Source organism: Lepisosteus platostomus, chromosome 4, assembly GCF_059453375.1.
Source record: "Lepisosteus platostomus isolate fLepPlt1 chromosome 4, fLepPlt1.hap1, whole genome shotgun sequence".
Taxonomy (NCBI): domain Eukaryota; kingdom Metazoa; phylum Chordata; class Actinopteri; order Semionotiformes; family Lepisosteidae; genus Lepisosteus; species Lepisosteus platostomus.
The window spans coordinates 68,160,087-68,176,368 of record NC_142614.1 but is presented as its reverse complement, the minus strand read 5'-3'; the positions used below and the strand labels follow the sequence as shown (position 1 = coordinate 68,176,368).

At 40.6% G+C, this 16,282-nt stretch overlaps 1 protein-coding gene across 1 annotated transcript; it reads right to left on the bottom strand.

Moving 5' to 3' along the window:
• Window positions 1-133: 133 nt before the first annotated feature.
• Window positions 134-11,951, bottom strand: gsdf (gonadal somatic cell derived factor). Its single transcript, XM_088630426.1, has 5 exons — window positions 11,594-11,951; window positions 8,852-9,018; window positions 7,456-7,557; window positions 6,353-6,489; window positions 134-4,317 (listed from the first exon to the last, which is right to left on the bottom strand). Exons 1-5 carry the CDS (start codon window positions 11,731-11,733, stop codon window positions 4,177-4,179), a joined length of 687 nt encoding a protein of 228 aa, XP_088486552.1. The 5' UTR covers window positions 11,734-11,951; the 3' UTR covers window positions 134-4,176.
• Window positions 11,952-16,282: the final 4,331 nt, after the last annotated feature.

Genomic DNA, 16,282 nt, shown 5'->3' with positions numbered 1-16,282 from the left:
TATTGTTTAGGCATATCTCATGACATTTTGAGAACATGTAAGTATGCATGTATTTTTAAATTGACATAGTAAAATATGATCATAGATAGTGGCTGGAAAATGTTTGAGGTGTAAAATAAAAATGACTTAGCAATATTTTGTAATGCTTTTATTTAACCAAAAGATAAAACAATAAGCAGAGGATTACCGTACATGCAGTAATGTAAAAATGCAGAATACATCATTATACTCATAGCATGAAATATATCTGATTAGAAAGTAGCAGAAATTTGTTTCCTAAGACATAAAAGATAAAGGTAACATGCACTGCAATGTAGACACAATTGGGAGTTATAATATATGTATAGTATGTTATAAGCATCAGCAATTAACTCCAAGACTCCACTGTTGTTTTCTTCAATTCTAACAACTTTGACTGTTATTAATACAATTTTGACTGTTAATACAGTTTAGTTTGGGTGTGAATAAATCAAGCTGGTTATTCAGCAGTCTGTAAGTCACACTGGTCATAATCTACAGAAAATTGACCACAACAAATCATGGTAAACTATACATGAGCAGCCAATATGAAGTGTTGCAGTAGCAAATTCTTCACATTTACCAATCTAATCAGCTCACTGTCAGGTACAGAGTGTCTCATTTTTACTGTCATTTGTTCCTCTCTACACATCCATAAAAGACAAAGGCTGCTATTTATATGACAAAATACAGTGATTTCATTACAAAAATTAGCAAATGATTACAAGAGAACTTTTCTTCTGCATGAAGAAAAAACAAATACAAAGGATCCAACAGTGATAAATGTCTAAACGTTTTGCCAAGTGGTGTATAAAATGTATTTTAGTGTCATTACACACAATTCTGAGCAGATTACCAACCCAAAGCAAAAATGTACATGTATATTTTGGGCTTCAAGAACTCAGATGAAAGATCAGTTTGAAATAGACCTTGTCCATTAAGTCAGTGAATCACAGTATAATAAATTTTTCAACAACTTTCTGAAGCCTTCAGTTTTTTGAAGCCCAAGATGAACTCCATGGATGTTTGCCTAATCAGTTTGAGAGAGTCTTCATTACAAAGTATCTTAATTTTTTTAAATGCACCCAAGGTCATCAGATATAAGCCATCTCCTTCAGCAATCTTCTTTGTACTGTACTGATGGAGCCTTCAAATGTTTTTACTAGAAAGTATTCAGATGTGTTCCGGGTGACGCAGCAAATTAAATGAATCAACTCAGTTATTGTTCTAGATGTTTCAGATGAGGGGTTGTCGGTCCCGGTGCCAATGTGATTTTCAGATTTTCAGTCCAGATGGGCTCTTATCAAACTGATTCAGCTTGTTATCGGCTTCATCACACCAATTTTCCTACCTCTGCCAACTGTCAAGGTGCTGTTGCCTTAAACTAGACACCTGGGAAAGCTACAGACACATCAGGCCTCCAGGACTGGGGACCTCTGCTTTAAATGAGTCAACATACATCAGGATTTTAAATCATTTTTGCATTCTGAGGCAAGAGTTGACATACTGTACAGTATCAAATCACTGTTGTTCTCCAAGTTAATTTTTTTTTAAATCAAAATTTATAAGCTGGATGTTCGACTTTTGTGTTCTCCAGCCCTTTTCTGTTATTTCTATCACTGTTTTCTAAACATTTGCAGATGACTGTAAAATTAGAAAACACCGTCTCGACACACGCCTGTGGAGGCCCTTCTGATTACAGGGTTGCTAAAACCTTGCAGTAACGTACTGTACAAATCAAAGAACTAAAAAAAATTGATATGGCTCTGTCTTCAGCCAAGGATAGTAATAATTTACATCTCAAAGGAATGATAAGCTGAAACATCAACAAAGTAATGATTGCTTGCAATACATTTGTAAGGACTGTAAATAATTCATGCAGGATTTCTATCGCAGTTAATCATTTGAGTAAATTACGATGTGTTATGTTTCCAGTGAAGCACTAACAAGTGGAAGATTTTTTTTTTTACTTTTTCTTTTCTTAATTGTTATATGTTGACCCGCCATGATGCAGACTATCTCATCCAAGTTCAGGACAGGCAGGGGTGTGAAAATGTTATCGACCACCTGGGTCACAGCAAACACTGCCAGAAGTGGGTAGTATGGAACAAAACAGCTCAGTTTGTTTCAGTTCCAGTTTGTACACTTTGCCCTTGGGCTCCACAAAATATGTGATGAGCAAACAGAATAGTCTTTCTATTTTAGAGAAATTATCCTAAGGGAAAATTCCACTGACTACTACTCCACTCCATAGAATATATCTACACAGTTTGTATAGAATAAACAAAACTGATTGTGAACAACCTTTGCTTTAACAGTTCATGTTACAAACACAAACCAATGGGCTGCACTGACTCATATCTGACAATGTGGCCTTTGGCACCATCCAGCGCTTAAACCAGTGAGAATCTGTGAGATTCTGCCTCATAGCCACATCCTGATTTTGCCAAACGTAACCATTTTGTTTTTTCTGGAGTGGACTGCTTCCTTCCTGCTAGCCTCGAGTCCTGATGCTCTCAGTCTCGATTGACTGCAATCATGTCAGGACATCTCATCTCTTCCTGTAGAAGTGGCTCTGGAGATCTGGAATGTGGCAGTCTAGTGTTCATGATTGGCTGGCTGGCTGGCTGATCTAGGAAGGAATTAGAACTCTGGAAGGAATCATCCAACCTCTGTGGAGGCAGAACATCGTGCAGTGTGGAACCCATTTAATGCAGCAATGTGGTGCCTCTCCAGAACCATATCTGCTGAAAAGGGGTACGCTACAGCTTCTTTTGAGTCACAGTGGAAACCTGAAATGAATGCTGTTGCCAAAACTGCACGATATACTGTATCACTGTATGAGGATGACAAAGGTCATTATTATAGTAATTCTGGCTGATGCTTTTATTCAAATTGACTTGAAATTGGTATGCACGCACAAGGTCAGGTATTTCACTGAATTAATCAGAGTGGCACACCTTGTGGAACCCGTGTCAGGATGTGAACCTGTCTTAGATAGATCCTGAACCCTAGCCACTACTCCACATGCTTCCAGATAATACAGTCCATCCTAGTGTTTTAACAAAAGTTGCTCATCATTAAAAACAATGTTATTATGGAAGGGAACAGCAGAACTGGTATTACAGAATATTAAAGCCATTGTTTAAATATATTTTCACTTTGAAAGTAGGGGGTATGTATATCCATATGCCTTTTGTTGTTTATTCTTTGTGTGTATCATTTTGAGCTTTCAAGGTTCAAATACTATTTTTTCAGTCTCCTTTGCTATATTTATTGCATATACATTAAACACCATTGAAATAGTGCAGCCAGTAATTATTGACTAAACCGTTCTCATTTAGTTTGTCTGGGAAATGACAAAACTCCTAAATCTTTTTAATTCCCTCTCAAGATATGTCATATACAGACATACATATTACATGGGAATAACACCAGGTAACATACTTTAGCTCTGCAACGGGTGAACTAAAATGTAGTTTTGTACTATAACACATCAGGCTGAAATGCTAGCTCACAATAAACATTTGTTTTACTATTTCTGTCCAAACACATATCAACAGTAAAATAATTTATTTATATGGTTATGAGCTAAACTAAAATGATAAAAAAGAACCCCACAGAAACATGAAAGGTGTCTTAGATATTAAATTACAGCAAAATGACAATGATATTAGCGGATCCTTTCATTTATGTTTTTTTTTATTAAATATATAAAACTGGCCCAAAAAGTCTATCCAAAGCATTGCTAAGCCTGCAAAGCATGGTGATATATCTGAAGAATATTCAAAAGGCATTCTTTGTTCTTGTGTGTTTAATCGTTTGCCAGATCACATTGCTGAAATCTTGTAGTTTCAGAAGGTTTTTTTACTTTGACAAGCCCTGTCCATTCCATTCAGTTGTGCGCTCAGAATCTTCTCCATAATAGGGAATAAAGTTAAAACTGGCATTTTGACTGGCCTAGAAAACAAAGTGTGAGCCGACAGAGAACTGCCATGAAAAGAGCAGCCGAATGCTTACGATGACAGCGTCTGAAAGGCATTAAGCTTATGTCTAAAGCACTTTGTTATTTTTTCTGTCCATGACCAAAAAAGGCACAACAAAGACGGAGTGGCCTCCCAAGCACTTTGGAAAGTTAATTTGTAGACAGACCAGTGGTTAGTTTTCCATACCAGTGCCAGGGTCTGTAGTGCAGCTGCAGTCTTGCACCAGTGGGATGTTGGAGATGGTCAGAGTGCTGTGGTGGTCAAGGTAGATGAAGGGAACCATGCGGAACGCCACAGGCCCACAGCAGGAGACCTGAGGAGCAGGAGCAGAGAGACCCGTCAGGGGTCTGAAGAGAGGGACGCAGCAAAGCATGTGTCTACCATGACCAAGATAATGTGTAGTCTTCTTATTTATTGTTATTGTCATCCTGTAAAGCGCTTTGAGAAGCCACCTTTAAAGGCGCTATATAAAATAAAGTGTATTATTATTATTATTAATATTATTATTATTATTATAACAGAGGGAAAGCGACCGCAATTGCACATTTCAGCAGTTTTGTTGGATGCTAGTGAATGCAGTAATGGAAAGAAATATGTAGAAATTATTTGTTCGGACTCACCTAGCTGAGGGAATGGCAGTGTAGCCATTAGGACAGGCTACCCAACCTGCCCCCCTCCCCCTTGTTAATACAGAGAGGATTGAGCCAGGGAGCTGCTGTAAGGGTGCAGATGGGGAGGCATTGTGGGATGCGAGAGAGATACAGTATGTGAAGGGGAAAACCTGAGTGTGAAACTTACATATGTACTGTAGATGAGGGAGCGGGCAAGAGTAGGATATAATTGTATAATAATAAAACGTTGGTGATTTGCCGAACTCATAGCTTAATATGACCCTGCTTTGAGGCTTCATTTTCGTGGCAGAGCCCTGTTTCGTCTTGCCTTAAGATGATCATGTGTTGGCAAACTGGTGTGTTGGCAGACTGGGAAACTATTGCTAATGAAGCTGTGTTTCCTCTTCAACTCCCAAGGGGACATAAGTTCTGAAGAGGAATGTTAGAATTCTCTAGCTTGATTGATTTTAATGGCCAATTAATCACAGTGTCTCATCCAGCGGTTTTTTGAAAGAAGCCAGGGTATCAGCTTGAAGAGCTTGGACAGCTGTGTCGACCTTGCACAAAGAGACATATTGACATCACACGGCGTATCCTCGTTTATCAGCCGCATAGACAAAGCACTGATAACTTGGGAACCACATTGTGTTGCTTTTTCAGTTAAACTAAGCCTTCTCGGTTTTTTAGTTTTTTTTTTCAAGACTAATACAATCACCATAGAGTCAGTATCGGTTGGACTACCTCAAATACCGAAAGAAAGTGAATCGGTGAACTTGCATTGATCTTAAAGGGCTACTCAATTAATGATTGCATTCTCCAGGTTTCCCCATGTTTTTCAGGACCTGCTACTACCAGTAAATGGAATATACATGAAGATTACATTAGGATTTTTACAGTACCCCTTTCAAGGGATTTTGCTGTCGTTTTGAAGGAGATGCAAAAGAAGCCAGACCCCTGTCCAGTTTTCACGTTTCGTTGGTTTCAAGCTTTTAAAGTCAGGACACTTTTGCAGCAGCAGTTAATAATAATAATAACATCACTTTATAACCCTTTACAATTTCTTGCATCAGGAATTATCTTTTCTCATACCCCAGCTTGCTCTCCATGAGACTCAGACACACAGACAGGGAGAGAAGCTTGGGGTCAGAGCGCAGGGTCATTGTACAGCGCCCCTGGAGCAGTTGGGGTTAAGGGCCTTGCTCAGGGGCCCAACAGAGTAGGATTCCTCTACCAGCTGCAGGATTTGAACCAGCAACCTTCCAGCCACAGGCACAGATCCTTAGCCACAGAACCACTACTCCGCCCCAACATGTTCCTGCCCAGTTTCGAACCGGGGACCTTTTCGCATGTGAGGCGAATGTGATAACCACTACACTACGGAAACACGGTTAATAACATTTGCTAAATACACATAATGCACACGGCAAAAAAAAACAACAAAACAAAACAAAAAGAAAGCAGTAAATAGATAATTAATTGAATAAAAAATGGAAAAATCATGACTGTGTAGGTATTCATACCCTTTGTTGTGGAAAATCTAAATATAGTAACACCAAATATCCTTAGCAAGCCCCACACGTATTTGAGTAGCCTCTGCCCTTGGGCCATAGCAGTGATTTATAATTGACAGCTTCCCCTGAAAACAGTCTGGAAGCGCCTGGGATGTGTGCCTGAGGGTACTGTACTGTGTGTTGAACGGCGCGGGTGGGATACCGCAGAGGAAGCCCTGCAGAGCACCTGTGGGGCATGATGCCTGGAGGCGAGGCCGGCTGGTCCGCAGCGGAGCCGGGCCCTGTCGCTGTGGGGCGTGCAGGCCACACACTGGGCATAAGCGAAGCTCTCGGGGTGCAGGATCCACGTCTCCCAGCCCAGGTCTGACAGGAGCAGGAGAGAGAGGCCTTGTGAAAAAACTCGCGAGTGGGAGCTGGTGTGGTAAGAGAGTACACCTCCTGTTCCATCTGCCTTTTTTGTCTCCACTCCTGCCCGGGGAGAGACCCCGTCCCGCAGGTTCGTTTAAAATACCACAAGACAATGACCATAAAGGAAAAACCTTCAGGAAAAAACCATGCCCACCGCCTAAAGCATTTTGGACTCATTTTGGACTTGGTTATGAAAAGCGGCAGTCCTCTGAGATTTTCATACCAAACGGCAGAGAAAGAAACATTTTTCTAAATGTAACATATAAAGTTGCACTCCTCTTTATGTGTTGTTCCTTTTAAGATTGATTTTTTATTTGTGGTGGTAATTGTTTTTGGCTCTTACACCACAACATACAAATAAGCATAGATTCACAAATCGTGTTTTGATTACATAGTTTAAGAGCAATATTAATATCAGGTAAAAAAAGAAAAACAAAGTTAAGTCAGGTAAGATATTACATAACAACTGGATACATAATGGATATTGCAAAACCATTACGTTAGCAAAATGAACTCTTAACTCTTAAACATCGGTATAATTTGTATTATTCTCATAGTCTGTTTTTATATGTAACAGGCTTGTCATTCTGCAGTTATGATAAATTGGAGCCCACCTTCTCAGCATTTTTAGGTATGTACTGTATTAGGCCATGTATCACAATTCTTTGTATTCATATTTTCTAATTGAATGCTATTAAACATTAATTTACCGTGCACCATATTGGAATAAACTGAAATTTTGATAACCGGGGAAACCCTTCAGCATGTAATTAAATAAATCTTTCACCTAAATCTAAAACCTATTAAAGTCTTGACAGTTAAGCACTTGAATTATTGTAGTCACAGTGGATGATAGGTATTTGAATGACCATGCTTCAGAAGGCAGTATGGTTCAGTGTCGCGTTCTGAAATAAAGCCTACCTTTGATAAAGACCTGTGATGTCATCTTGCAGCAGCTCACCCTCGTTGTGGTGCTTTTGGAGTTGTTCAGGTAAGACTCCTGGAGGGTGACGGTGTTACCCACTGCAGAAAAATGCTGACAGTCACAACCACACCAATACCAGTCTACAGGTCTGTTTGCACACATACAGATATCCTGGAAAGAGAAGCTCATATTCTGGAGCATTTAGCTACTAAAATGGTTCTGGAATTGAACTTTTTATTCTCTCAATAGTCCTGGATAAGCTCTGGATGTTTTGCTAATTTTATATTAACATATATATTATATTAACACAAGGGGTGGCACAGTCATTAGCATTGCTGCCTTGCAGTGCTGGAGCCCTGGATTCAATTCCTGGGGTGCTATTTGTGTGGAGTTTGCATGTTCTCCCTGTGTGTGTGGCTTTCCTCGGGAAGCACCGGTTTCCTCCCACAGTCCAAAGACATGCTGGTAGGTTCATGGGAAAAACTGGCTCTCATGTGAGTGTCTGTGTCAGTGTGTTCCCTGCGATGCACTGGTATCCCGTCAAGGGTGTATCCTGGCTGAGATAGGCACCTGCTCACCTGAATAAAGGATGGATGGATAGATATTAAAACAAGCAAATCAATAGCCAATTAAGAACTGCCAGTTGTTAATCGACTTTTTACTGCATCGACCGCCAACAGACAGGCCTTGAGGGTAGCCTCAGACGGAGTAGAAGTGACACTCTTGTGTTCTGCTGGATGATTGGGAGTTGACAGCATTTCTTATAGGGCTGAGCCACTCTGAAGAAGGTCTGTGCACACTGTGGTGTGAAACACAAGCACCACAGGCGATACAGCATCGGTGACTGGAGCAATGCTGGTCTCACTGACAAACCAGCCCCACTCTGACCTCACCCAGCCGGCTGAGTGCTGTCAGTGTCTTCCTGGTCACTGCTGGTGAGGGGGTCTAGTTCAGACTGAGCCTTTGATGTCTGGACAACAGGGATACCTGTGCTGTCTTGCTTTTCCAGCTTGAGCCCCTCACATCAGGTTTAACACAATCAAATAAAAAAGTATTGTCTGCATGTGGCTCAAAATAAAGAATTAGAAAGTGCCTAGCACCTTGACTACAAATAATACCAATAATAACTGTTTCAATAGTTTGTAACTATTTAATAATTGAGTTTGAAAATTGTTCTCCTTAAACTCGAATTTTTACCCACATTTTGTATTATTCTACAATTGTAACTTTGATTTGTAAAGCAACCTGAGTGTGCGCACACCGGGAATAGATACTCTAGACTAGAGAGTAGTGTTCGGTTAATCAATAGAATTGGTCTTCACTGTCTTCTAATTAATTGACTAAGGATTCATCTTTCAAAGAGTGTTTTTTGTACAGTGGGATATTCTTTACCAGTGGCTGTCTCGGATGTCTCTGAATTCTTGGAAAAAACACTTAGGGCAGCTTTCCAGTGGTCTCTCAGCTCACTCATGCCTTCCGGATTCACATCAGGAGCCTGTTTCAGGCTGAAAGCTTCAAGTAGCTTCGTTCTGATGGTCTGCAGTGGTTCCCCTTGACAACTAGTTTCAGAGTTGGAGACAAACAGGTCAAGTTACATTCTACTACAGTTCTGTAGTTTTCTGACATTTCTGTTTTTTCTTTAACACTTCTATAGTATAATTGCTATGTTCTATTAAATTCTTACCCTTATTTCATGTTTACGTTTTTTTATATTCCAGAATGTGCCAGCGACTCTGACCCACTGTAGTCTCAGCAAGCCTTATGAATGTTTATCATTAAGCAAACCATTGAGCCTTTTGTTTTGTTATTCTGTTTTTTTGTGGATGTGCAATTGGGGGAAAAAGGTTACTGAATATCTCCACGAGCCTGACACACTGCTCCACTGTCAGTGTCCAGCTTTTTTGTAGCAGACAATCTTGAGTTATTTTCACAGTTTAGGAGATAGCACATTTTAACACAAAACTTTAAATAACAACTCCTTTAGTTCCCTTAAAGATCTTTGCTTTGACTAAATATCTCTATCTACGGATGTGGGTATACTATATAACACAAATATTTAGCACAATATTTTCAGATGGCTTCTGTGTAATTAGGTAAACCCAGTTAATATCTCAGCGGCTCTTCAGTTGGCTGGCAGCTCGCTTGGTTGTGCAATTTTAGACAGCTGAGTCTTTGTTTTTGAAGGAATGTTGTTTTCTTAACTTCACTGCGGTGTTACATCTCAGCCTCCTGGCATTGCTTTTTGGATGTAAAACTGTACCACATGAGAAAGAACCGCAGTAAAACAGCACATATCTGAGCGCAGAGAAGAGGCCCTAGCATCTCGGTGTAAACGAAACAGCAAAGTAACATGCAACTGAACCGCAGACACGAACACTGTGATCAGGGAGAGTGAATTGGGGGTATCTGTTAATGAGCCACCGAGCGTATTAGCTGTAGTATTCCTTACTGGAGTGTGGAGTAGTGTTAATGAAGCCAATATCTTTGTTGAAAATAAGAAGGCGACTCATACAAAGATTTATTTTCAAACTCTCTTTTGCTATTAAATCCAAATGAATTGCAGTTTACTGTAATTAGAAAATTACTTGATCTTTTGCTTTAATGGCCTCGGGTTAGCTCTGAAATCACATGCAACCCTCCCAGATGAATAACCAATAAAATATCTCTGTAAAAATACAAGAACTTCTTCTCTATGCCAAACCTGAAGAACTCAACTATGGATCTATCATGTAATACCCTGTCTCAACTTAGTAACAGACTAACAGTAGTGTCTTTTTAATGAGCATAATGCACGCCATTTGTGCCCTGAGGTAACTTAACTGTCTTTGGTAAGACAGGATGAGGTTAAGGGAAAGCTATTTGGCTCCAAATTATTTTTTTCCAGTTTCTAATGCAACCAATGTGTTTTATGTTTTTTTTTAAGAAGGTGGAATTCCCTCCATTTTGCTCCAGGAAAGTTAGCACAGGCTCCGCAATTTCACGAAACATGAAAGAACAGGTTAGTTTCATTGCAATGTTTACCTCAGCATGATTTTATGTGCACTAATTCTGTGGACAAGGTACTGTGAAGGGACCCCTGGCAATTCCAAAGATCGTTATTTTTAAACACTGAGATCTGAATTAACTATCAAGGTATTTATTAAGTTTTGAAGTATCATGTATTAAATAATCACACTCTCCCCAAAGGTGAGACAGGACAAGCACTAATAAACTGGTAAACACTAAGAGCTGGCCTTTCATTTTACAAAGAAGTCCTGCTGTGTTGCCTTAATACTTAAATTGAAATTGCTTTTTATAAAGACTAATCGTTATCCTTCAATATCCATTTTCTATGCTGCATATCATATTGGATCTCTTTAATAAATGCTGTAAGAGCATGCTGGTTGAACACAAGACTTGCTAAAGTGTCAGCTTGAGGCCGATTAATATTAATTAATTATAATTAAATGGTAAAGGTTTACATTATTGTCATGTTGTAATTAAATAAAATGAAATTACGTCTTCACAGCAGTTGTTTCAAATATACTGTAAGAAGATTTGTCACTGTTTATCTTCAAAAATACCACTCTCTTCAAACAGTCAACATTTAACAAGAAGATAGAGAAAATGGCATTTCACATGCTCTGTGGCATGTGTTTGATAGTATTCACATTTAAGACTTTCTTTCAAAATGCGACAAGAGCATTCTTTACAAATGGTGCTTTTCATAATTTCATTAAGTCATTTATTAATAAAGAAAGAAAGAAAACATTATATAAAAAATCTAAACCGATTATCATTCCTTGTAACAACTGCCCCTTAAGAACCAAAGAACTGGCTGTAGTATTAGAGACACTAAGCCATGTAAAACAATCTTATATACTGTACAGTATCCTTTGTACTGCACCAATACAATTATCCCATTTAATATACAACATAATTTAATTCCCTAATTCGATCAGCTTGACTCTTGACCAGTACTAGAGTATTGTTTAGTGCTGTTATCCAATCTTTAACCTGCCACCTGGCACTGTTGGGATTTCTTTTATGTCACCTTTCTGGGGTTTTTTCCTCTCTCCTCTCAGGCATGCACTATTCCGCACACCCAATCGATAAGCGCCCTGCATGGAAAAACACGTGGAGGTCACTTCTCACCTGGTCATCGGTACCACGGGCACGTCGGAGACAGAGGCCACAGGCCCTGCTGAGGGGAGCACCCTGGAGGGACGCAGGGTAGAGGCCTTTCCCACAGGACAGCCAAACAGCAATGCCACAAGAAACAGGAGGATGGACATCTCTGAGGAAAGTGAGCGGTTAAGCTACAATTCGGAGAGGTACACGCAGACTTCTGTCTTGTTTTGTGCTTAAATGGGGGCTGGAGGAAACAGAGCCTTTTATCCTTCCTGCTTTCAGGGAAGTGCGGACAATGTATGTCCACTGGTCGTGAGATGTCAGGGAGGGAATGTCTTACTTGTAGTAGCCTGGGAACCTGGTTTTTATCTCCTTACAAGCCAGGTTGTCCTTGGAATATTTCACATTGTTTTCCTGTCCAGTGAGCGTGAGATGGTTAGACAAAAAGAGGAAAGGAGAAAGAACGCTTTGTTGTTTTGTTTTTTTCCCCTTGTCTGAGGGGGTCAGGGGAGGATGAGCGCAGACTCTGTGACAGTGTGATAAGCCCTCTTCCACCAGCAGGTGCTCTGAGAGTAACCATTTATCTGCCCCCCAAACACTGAGAATCCACAAGAAGAAGAAGAAACAGCCCTTTCTACAAAGCTGGGTCTAAAAAGGGAACCTGGTAAAGAAAAAAAAAATCGCACCAAAACAGACTGCCTTTGTTGAGGTGCTGAAACAGAGGACGAAGCTCGCAGTGCACTAACGGCGAAAAGGGTGACAGAACTGGTAGAATAATTTTAATTATAATTTTCAGCAGCTGAGTCATCTAATAAGTCAGAATATACGGTATGCACTAACACACAATACCAAAATACAAATGTTTGTGCAAACCGATCTGATAAGAAAATGAGGCGATGTGATCTTTGAACTCAAATACCAGGCCCAGGCTTTCCACAGCACTGCTGGAACCAGAAGAGCACATAACAAACTGTGGTAGACGCAATAATGTTAGTCAGAACTCAAGAGTCAGAGATGGGTGGAAATTGAATGTTCCTTACGTTAAAGCCAGGAGGGAGGAAAATGACACAGGGAACTTCTGTGCATGGAAAAGCGGGTGCATCAATTAGCACCTGTGTCTTCTGGCTTTACACAAAAGGCTGTATCTATCCAAGATAGCGGATTGAAAAATATTTACTCAGAGCACCTGCCACCCAAGGACGGAGACTCCACTGGCTGAAGTTATGGTTTTACAAAGCTGGCAGTGAGTGACAGAGGAATTCCAACTTTATGGGTCTACAGTAGGTCTATTGTTAAGAACCAGATTTTTCCAAAGCAATGCCACTGAATGGGGACTGGGCTCGCTACATAACAGGAGATGTAAAAGCCCCCTTTGCCTATCTAAATTTCCCCCTTAATTAATTCAAATAATGAGTGCATTTTGCATTTCTCCACCTGATTTGAGGTGTCCTGGGACTGTTGGCTACACATGTTACCCACGTGGGGACTGCACTTCAGTGGTTGATGGTGTGAGTCCACGCCTATATGTGAAGTGCTTTTAGACCCTTTAGGATAAAAAGCATTTGAAAATTCACAAGCTCTTTTTCTTCTTCTGATGATAATATATTCCACTTTCTCTATGTGTACTTTGTGACACAAAAAGCATTTGTTTCCTTTTTATTTCCTCACCCTTCACCTGGCAATATTAACCTTCATGGAAAGAGAATGCTAGCTATAACTACAGTATGCAGTGGAATACATGGCCAACCACATCAATGTTAAAGTCACGCAATAACTAAAGTGCATCAGTAAGGTTATTCATATGTATTATGCATGTCAGTGGTTCTCAAACTTTTTGGACCAAGTACCACCCCTGATCAAACCAAAGCATCCAAGTACCACCTACAAGTCATCTTCTCATAGGAACCCCAGAAAATCTCAATGACCAACATGAGTGCGTGTGCGCGCACACACTCACATACACATATAATAAATATTATAATAAACTTTATTTGATATATTTATTTGTGCCTTTAAAGGTGGCTTCTCAAAGCACTTTACAGAATGACAAAAGGAACAACAACAACAATTAAAAAATAAACAATAAAATAAACCCATTTCAGTGAGAGGGGTGAGCCTGTTAATCGAGCAAAGCAGATGTGAATTCATTGGTAGAGCCCTGATACAATTCACAACAGAGTCTTACAGATTTTAAATCCTCAGGCATTTTCTTGATGGCCAAGGACTCGCGGTGGATGCTGCAGTTCATATCTGGAGCAACCTCTCTAATTCGTGCAACTACACCGCTGTGTCGGCTTGTCATCGCTCTAGCACCGTCTGTACAAACTCCGACGCATTTTATCCAGTCGATGCCATTCTCTTCGATAAATTCATTCAGAAGCTGAAATACGTGCTCTCCTGTAGTTCCTGTTGGTAGCGGCTTACAGAACAGAAAGTCGTCATGGGACATGCCCTCAAACTCGTATCGAACGTAAACGTGCAAATTGGCCAAATCAACATTTAAAGACTCATCTACATGTACTTGCAGTGAAAAGCATCTGTTCATCTTAACACGCTCCGTCAGCGTACTTTTGACATCATCCGCCATATCAATAATTATGAGTGAATGCGTCTTTCGGAGGGGGCAGCAAGTCGAGCTGTTCAGCAGCTTTTTCTCCACACATAATACTGTACGTGTCAGCTCTTTTGCCAACGGTAAACAAAGTTCTTCACAAGTAGTGTGGGGCTTACCTGCTTTAGCAATCCGCAAGCTTGCGTTTTTCCCCGTTTCCATTTCAGGAGCGAAACACAGAGACGTTCGGTGTATTTTTCTCAAATTAACCTAGAACAGTTCCTAAATATTTTCTGTTATCTACAGTATCACGCTTTCCTGTGCTCCACAAGATTCCCAGGGTTCGTAGTACGCATTTCTAGGCTTTCCTGTGTTTACAACATTGGCATTGTTCCAAAATCACGCACATTCTCCTACCTCTCCATTTGCTGGAGATAATCTTTTTGAAATACAATTGATCACTTGCGTTCGTAGCACACATTTCTATAGAGTGGTATAGAATTACTGTACATTGTAGCTCTGTGTCCATTTAAGTATCAGTGCGCACTGTATTGTAGTACACAGGCTATGTATTCGACACGTATTAAAATAGAAAATATGAAAACCCGTCCCGATTTTTCAGTCCACACAACAAAGTTCCAGGGTCATATGGCGCGCCACGTACCACAGTTTGAGAATCACTGTTGTAAATAAAGCAATTGTAATAATTGTTTTCTTTAATTGTATATGCACCCAATTTGGATTCAGTACCCATTTGAAAACTTGACTCTCTGGGAGTGCTTCCCACACTCGCTCAGCAGAGAATGAGACACACGGACGTGCTCCTCCAACACACTCACCACAAAGCCATTTGTCATTTAGACATGTTGCAAGCTCCATAGAGCCTGACAGGAGAGCTGTCATTCCCCGTAGGACCTATGCGTCTCTCACTGATGTTACTGCTCACCTGCAGGCACCCTGCAAAGTCACATGAGCTTCTGTGCGCTGGAAACTCAAGACCACCCTCCCTGTGACAGCAGTCCAACAACTGTGCTCCGTCCCTTGGCGAATAGTGGTCAAACTTACATAATACCACTAGATGGGCAAGCTGGGCCAAATGGCCTCTTCTCATTCGTAACCTTTCTATGTGGATGATCATCTAGTTTAGGCTTCGTGCAGTATTTAAAATTGTGTTGAGCTAGGGGTGCCACAGTGGTTAGCATTGATGTCACACAGTGCTGGGGCACTGGGCCCTTTTCCTGGGGTGCTCTCTACAGTACGTGGAGCTTGTGTTCTCTCCCCATGTTCAATCATTCACAATCTAGCTGCCGTCACATCATCCAGGTGGGGCTGCACACTGCGGGTGGTGGAGGGGAGTCCCCATTACCTGTAAAGCACTTTGAGTGGAGTGTCATTATTATTCATTCCTGGGCTGCTATCTGCACGGAGTTTGTATGTTCTCACCGTGTTCATGTGGGTTTTCACTTGAGTGCTGCAGTTTCCTTCCACAGTATAAGACATGCTGGTACAGCAGGTTAATTGTCTTCGGGGAAAATTGGCCCTGGTGTGAGTGTGTGTGTATTTGCATCTGCGTGTTTGCTCTGTAATTGACTGGTTCTGTCCAGTGTGTCCTGCCTTGTGCCTGTTGCTGGCTGGTATAGGCTCCAGATCCCCCGTGACCCAGAACTGGATGAAGTGGTTAGAAAATGGATGGAGGTACACATAGAGCATATGGGTAAAGTACTACCATACACTGCATTAAGGACTTACCTATAGACATTCCAGGACTACAGGTAATAAATGCATCTACAAGAGTACTACTAAACTACAGACTGAGCACCCCAAAGATTAAAATAAGCATCTGTCAGAAAAGTGCATTGCCGAAAGTAGATATAAATAAAAGTACAAAAACAGAAGTAGATGAAGAAAAAACAAAGTTCTGGAAAACATTCCTTTCTCTAAGAAGAAGGCAATGTGTTGGAGAATAAAAAAGAAAATGAGGTGTTGCACAATGTTTCCAGAACACAGAGCTTAATATGTCTTTAGGTTAAGTCAGAGCAACAACAGCTGCAAAGCATTTATTCCACATCCACCTAGCACATGATACTATTTTGGTGGAGAGGGATCGGGATTCTCACTGTTGTTAGCCCTGGATTCCTTTCAGGGCCACGAAGCCTCAAGTT